Here is a 6,790-nt window from a genome sequence, read left to right on the forward strand (position 1 = left end):
CAGTCTCCAAATCAACAATATATTTACTATTACAGTCAGCACTGTAACTGTGTAGCTCCGGGCTGTTAGTTTGAAAGATTCCATAACCTCTGCTACCATTCCCATCTACAGCTGCTGTGTTGTAACCACTTTTATCATTCATAGGACATTCCCTTGTGATGTGATAATCACATAAAATAATAATCGTGATATACACAATTTCATATTTGATCTAAAATATAAACTATACAGGAGGGGATAGACAACAGTAAGAAGAATTATATGTTTGTCTTACGGGATAAAGGTCCTCTGAATCTTGGGAACAAATAATGGAGGTTTCAAATTTAAACTTTGAAATTATTATGTTTGTATTGTAGTATATAATCAAAATATATTTTGATTATATATTAATAATAATATAAATGTTCCATAGGTGATGTCTTTTTTTTCTATTTTGTGGGATCGCCCCTAGCAACGGGGTCCGAGTATAGCAGGAATCAGACAGCAGCCTTCAAAATGGAGTTGAACGCAGGCTCCGGCCTATGTGTTTATTAGCACAACAAAAAAACAAATGGCTCGTCCGAGCAACTAAATTCACCCACTTTTGGTGGTCCCTCTCTGACTACCACAAAGTTACAGCAATGTCCAAGAAACAATACGGCAGTCCTTCAAGGCAAACAAAGCAACATGTTTCACCCACCTGAACTCCTGGGTTGCCTTGGCAGAGCTCTATTCCCTTCCAACACTGGGAATCAGCTGATCTCTCTCTGACTCTGGCCAATCACTTCCTCCCCCTTTCAGTCCGGGGTTGGGCCAAGGAACCCACCCGTCATTTTCCCTGGCTGGCTCTAGGAACCTGTTTTTTCTTCCCAAAACCTATACAGAAACAGCCCCTCTCTTTCCCTGGAGCCATTAACATGTTCCCGACATTTCATTAGAGGAGCCACATACCTGCCATCCAACACTATTCCGGTCATTTTTAGGGACACTCTGTCATATATCCCCCCCCCCTCTGTTTGACCCCGTTCTATCATGCGTTCTATCAAAAATGTGTATTCTTATTTCAGTTTTGGAGTGCTTTGAATTTTTTTTTATACTAATGTCAAATCAGAACTTGGCAGCAGCAGCCCTTGCCAGGGGGAGTGATCCCCTGCCTGAACCATAAATACCAGTTACAGGAGAGTTCTCCCTCCTGTATTGCTAGAACTTTCATTGTCAGGCTGAAGATTACTCCACCTGACTTATGCTGCTGGTGCCGGCTTCCAAAAAAAAACAAAGCCCCCCATGCATTGTATTCTAGCACTAAATTACTTTTTTGTGTTTTTTATTTTAGGCTGACCTGAGTATAAACCAAGATTGTTTTTTACAATCTTGCTAATGTTAAAAATGTTTGGTTTACATTCAAGTTAATACAGTATTTATATAAGGTAACAAATGAAAAGAGAGAAAAGAAGGGTTTTTGGCATAAAAACTCTCTAAATATTCATAGTAAAATAGTGGTACGAAACAAAATAGGTTCAGAATGGGCCACAATACATTATTGTGGTCTAAATAGTACAACTTAAGCCCCAGGGGGCACAAAATACAACATGAGATGTAACAGATTCAGGTTGGACCACAATGATTCCTTGTGGTCCACCAGGAGTCAAATTGGCCCTAGGGGGCACTAGACATGGAGCATCTAGCCAGCCATATACATTTTCTTGTATAACCATAAATTCATGTTGATTGTTGTACCCAACGCGTTTCGCCCTATTAGGCTTCCTCAGGGGTAGTAGTTTGACAACATGTGTTTGACACTTATGGTAATTGTATATGGTCTTGTAGAGTGGTTACTGCAGAGGTCAGGAGGGTGTAATGCCTCCAAACAATGTATAAGGTGAAGTAACAATGATATCTCCCCTGCACCAGGAGCAGTGCTGTAACAGGTATATTAAAGTCCCAATGGGACAGATTAGGAATCTTTGCTCTGGAGATTGTAGGCATGCGGGGTGTACACTGCCTTCCTTGTCTGGTGGTTTTGTAATGTGCAGAAAAGCAGGAATTATAATATATGGAAATTGTGCAGTAATCCATTGCTATCCATTGCCTCTCATCTTCCTCTGTTGTAATAATTTTTTATTCCAAGTTTTTTCTATTAAACCTAGACACAAATGTTTGTTTATTGCATAATCAGAGTGTATCAACCGGTTTTATTGCATGTATTGCCAATAAAACTATTGTATGATGCAATAAATATTTTCCAAATAACGCTAATAATAATTTTCCAAATAAATGTTAAACAGTAAATGAAACAAGCTGATAATATTGTTATTTTTCATTAGCCAATGTTTGCCATTTATGAACACTGTATTTTTATTTTAATATTTGCAGGTTGTTGATTAGGGTGATTTTGTGATTTTTTTTCCCTTTTTTTCAAATTTTTTTGTTGTTGTGTTTTTTATGGAATAAAGTTGGCAGAGGAAGAAAAGGGGGATGTGGACTGCTTTTTTATCCTCCAGGGTCCTTTTGACCAAATGTAAAATGTAATACCTATATCAGACTCTTGAAACAAAAATTATCGCATACACTGATATAAGCTGATGAATATATGTTGTTTCTCATATCTATGCCCTAATAAGGAAAAATTACGGTAGAAAGATGCAATTTATAAGATCTAACTGATTTCATTACAGACCCACAAATAAGGTGATTATTTCTTATTTCAGAATAGTGGATGGAGCCATAAACCTACATTAAATGTCGCATTGTAGAAGAGTCATCTGTTCCAAAAATCAACACAGCCGTTCATGCCTATTGGAATTTGTGTGCAAGCTTGGGGAGCATTCTATGGAGACCCAAAAAAAAAATAAATATATATATATATATATATATATAGTTATTGATTTGTCATATTTAGATAGAAAGTGTATCCCCCCCACCCAAAAAAAAAAAAAAAAAATAAGTAATTGTCATCTTCCTAAAATATACAAAATCAAATCAGTATACCCAAGAAAGGAAGACTTCCAGAAAAGCAGGGAGTTGTGTGACACAATAACATTCATAAAATATTAAAACGTTTATTTAGCAATAAGCAAAAAAATCAAGGCCTAATAAGGCAACAACATGATCCATGTAAAAATCACAAAACAAATGCAACAAAATATCAACACCAAAACAAAATGTAAAGCACCATGACAAAATCAATTAGGATAGGGTCAGTATCTTGGTGAAACTAATGTTCAGGTGATATTTGGAAATCCCAACGTGTTTCGCAGGATGAACCTGCACAGTGTTTACACATCATAAGAACAGAAAAAGACGATATACTTTGTTCATTAGAAGTTTTCTGCATTAGCAATTTTTATTATATGTATTGTATGTAAATGCTGATTAGGTGAGTTAAGAATTTGAAGTCTCGGCTTTTTACCAAAGAAAATCTTTGTGCTTTTGCTTTTCCGTCCTTTTTTTAACATCCAGCAATAAATTTATGTAGGTTCTTCCCCCTGCAGAAATTCTTCCAGCCATACCTGTGGGTCAAAAACACATTGACATTTCAGCAAGCTTTTAAAAACATTACTGTCTTTAATGCTAATGTCTGATTAAATCCCACAAAAATGTTGTATCCTTGTACAGGAGACTTTTAATACTTGTCCAAGGAATCAGGGGGAGGGCACAGTCCGAATTGGTAAAGCCTATAGAAAACTTCTTAGTATTTATTGCTTCCCAGTGTCTCTGATGCCTGTTCCCCCCACCACGCCATCCCTTAAGGTCTGCACTATGTCCTTCATGGAACACCCGCAGATGGAACCATAGCATACACAATGGGGGTCATGTGCATCCAACACTACCGGAGGAGTCAAATGCTGAAAATATTGGCAAAAGCCAAAAACTTTGAAGATTCAGAAGTTCAGGTATGATATCGGTAATTGTCCTCTGTTACAGACTTTTATTACTTCTAGATCTCTTTTAAAAATTAGCCCAAGCCAAAACTTTCATTTATTGTGAGTGGATTACTAACTCTTGTTAAGACAGGAGCTGATGGAAAATCTCTCCATTAAAAACTCCAGACAATGTTGCTGCACACATCCACAGTGGTTCAAGCCTCAAAGTGCATAGGTTTAATACCCCAATTCTCTTAAATATCCATATAGCATGGGGACTTTCCCCAAGGATATTCAATGCTGTTCACCCACCTCCCTTCAGTCTTGCACAGGCTTTTCTGCTGGACTGAAATTGCAACTCAGAAGTAGATCAATTGCAGATCAGAAAGAAGTCAATTGCAGGTCAGAAGGAGGTCAATGGCAGATCAGACACAAATGTAATTAAATTCAGAAGCATCTCAAACTGACCACAGGGATGAATGAAATACACCTAAGAATTATAGCTTTTGTCAGTTGACACAAGTCCTAATTCTGGCTGAACCATTTTAACACATGACCATCATTTCTGAGATGTTAATGGAGAGTTACACCGGAGGGCAAGGCTGTCTTATAGCTGAATAATACACCTTGTGTAGTTTCTGGGATCTCTACATTGAAGAAAAGCTGCTCTTGAGGACAACACGAGCATCCTCCTGCAGACACCTGTTCTGGATCCTCAAAGCCTTTGAGGGCAGTGCTGTGGTCTGGGGTTGCTTCAGTTGGTTAGGTCTACATTCAGCAACAATATATTCCCAAAAATTAGGTTAACTGACCACCTGAATATTCTGAATGACCAGGATATTCCACCAGTTTTTCTTCCCTGATGGCACGGGCATATTTGATGACCATGTTAGGATTCATTGGGCTGAAATTGTGAAAGAGTGGTTCAGTAAGCATGAAACATCATTTTTACACATGGATTGGCCGCCAGTCCAGACTGATGGACTGGACCCAGACTTTACCCTTTGGAATGTGCTGGAGAAGACATCCTGGCAAAAAAACGAATGCAACTCTGGATGGAAATAAAGGTGGCGACATTGCACAAGCCTAAAGTGATACTGTGCCGAATACACGCCTTAATCAAAGCTAAAGATGGTCCAATGAAATATGGATGGATATACTGTGTGACCTCAAAGGTTTGAAGAAGGTATTAACTCTTGGCTAGGTGCTTTACCAAACCCACCTTACAGTAATATGTATGGTACCTATGTAAGTGATATGTCTCCATCAGTGCATTCAGAAATGCATAACTTACCAAGGGGTGAGACCTCTAGCTTGTGTTGCAATTTTCTTAGCGCATTCAATATCGTCATCCAAGTTATTATCCAGAAATTCTAAAGAAATATTAACATCATCATCATAAATAAAATTAAATGCTTTCTCCTCTCTGTGATTGGGAAATCATACCCCATAAGACAAAACCACCTATTTTTTATTTAGGTTGTGTTGAAACAAGTATGATGTAAAGATGTTTGGATAAAAATACATTCTGAGGTTATAGAACAGTTAAATTTTTCATAATGCTGGTCAATGGGCTAATTCATTAAAGCTCTCCCACACATTAGTATAGGAGATTCTGGGTGATTCAGCAAACAAGTCCAGGATTGAAAACAAAACAGAAATCCAATAATACTTAATGGATCACATAGGTTCTTTCATGATAGTCTATCTTCTACAGTCTTGGAGAACTTTAGGGAACAAGGCCATTGGCTGCCATTGCTGTTCTGCCCTTGCCAAAAATGCCAAGTTCCACCCAAAGATAAAAAGCTTTTGACTTTTCTCCAACCAAGAATATTTTATTTGTGTATATACACAAATAAATTATTCTATGTATCATTCAGGGGTTGGCTCCAGAAATAGGATTAATCACCAACTACACAAATAATACTCATTTTTTCTTCAAACAACCTGTTCGAAAGATCATGCAAAACCAGTCAGTTAATTGGTCTCAACTCAACCTTATACTTACTTCTACAGTCAGTCTTGCACCCATTTGTAGCTCGTGGAGTCTTCCCATCATTGCACCAATATTTGCTGTTAATTTGGAATAATCCATAATCTCTGCTGCCATTCCGATTGACATGTACGAGTCCAGTGTTGAATCTACTTTCATAAAACACAAGGCAAACCCCTGGTGATAGAAAAAAAACAAATTAATTGTGATGCCCCAGTCTTTTACTTTATATTATCTACAAACCTCTTAAGGAGGGAAAAGACTTTGTTGCTAGGGATGAGCGAGAATGCCTCTGACATTCTCCCGAAAATTTCCTCGAACTTCCGATGGGTCCGCGAAATTTCGGCGAACCGAAATATCCAAGAACACATAATACAGGGCTGCAAGAGCAATCAGGGGAGTGGAGCTGTCAGCTGGCTGGATCTTCCAGGGGCCATTAGGAACTACTGGAGCCGGAGCCGCCGCAGTAAATAGGGAAGGCTTCCTGAAGGGAAATCCCTCTCCTCCGCAATGCATATGGAGGAATTTCACTTCAGGGGGCGTTCCCTGGTGGTGGGTGGAGCCAATGGTGCGGAACTCAGAGTCCATCCTAGTGTGCTCCTGCCCACCCCTGAAATGGCCTATTGGCCATGAAAGTTTGCCGATCCCTGCTCTAGATGAATCTCCATGTGAGTCATATGAACAGAGTAAGCAGGGAGGGAGGCATTGCTCTAATTCATTGAGCTATGAATTTCAGCTTGAGCTATTGACCATTGCAGCATTAACCAAAACACAGGTGGATCTTATTCACCTTCTTTTGAATCAACTGTGCATACAGGTTTTTGTCTACAATATCAAGGTTTAATAGCATGCCTATTTATTTTCAGTTCCATTATTATTTTCACTGTAAGGTCTGAAAATGTGGAATAGGCTCCCTAAGGAAATTATTTTTGCATGTTCTTTTAAATGCTATACG

General features: G+C 38.5%; 1 protein-coding gene across 1 annotated transcript in view; it reads right to left on the reverse strand.

Annotated features, from left to right (window-relative positions):
* Positions 1 to 3,029: 3,029 nt before the first annotated feature.
* The window catches only part of LOC140329954 (lysozyme C-like), a 5,547-nt gene continuing 1,786 nt past the window's right edge, over positions 3,030 to 6,790 (reverse strand). The window contains exons 3-5 of the mRNA XM_072410343.1: positions 5,851 to 6,012; positions 5,137 to 5,215; positions 3,030 to 3,488 (exon numbers count right to left, since the gene is read on the reverse strand). Of these exons, the coding sequence (XP_072266444.1) occupies positions 3,428 to 3,488; positions 5,137 to 5,215; positions 5,851 to 6,012 (302 nt within the window). The 3' untranslated portion in view covers positions 3,030 to 3,427. The remainder of the gene's footprint in view (positions 3,489 to 5,136; positions 5,216 to 5,850; positions 6,013 to 6,790) is intronic.

The sequence above is a fragment of the Pyxicephalus adspersus genome, chromosome 4 (genome assembly GCF_032062135.1).
Source record: "Pyxicephalus adspersus chromosome 4, UCB_Pads_2.0, whole genome shotgun sequence".
In the NCBI taxonomy this organism is placed as follows: domain Eukaryota; kingdom Metazoa; phylum Chordata; class Amphibia; order Anura; family Pyxicephalidae; genus Pyxicephalus; species Pyxicephalus adspersus.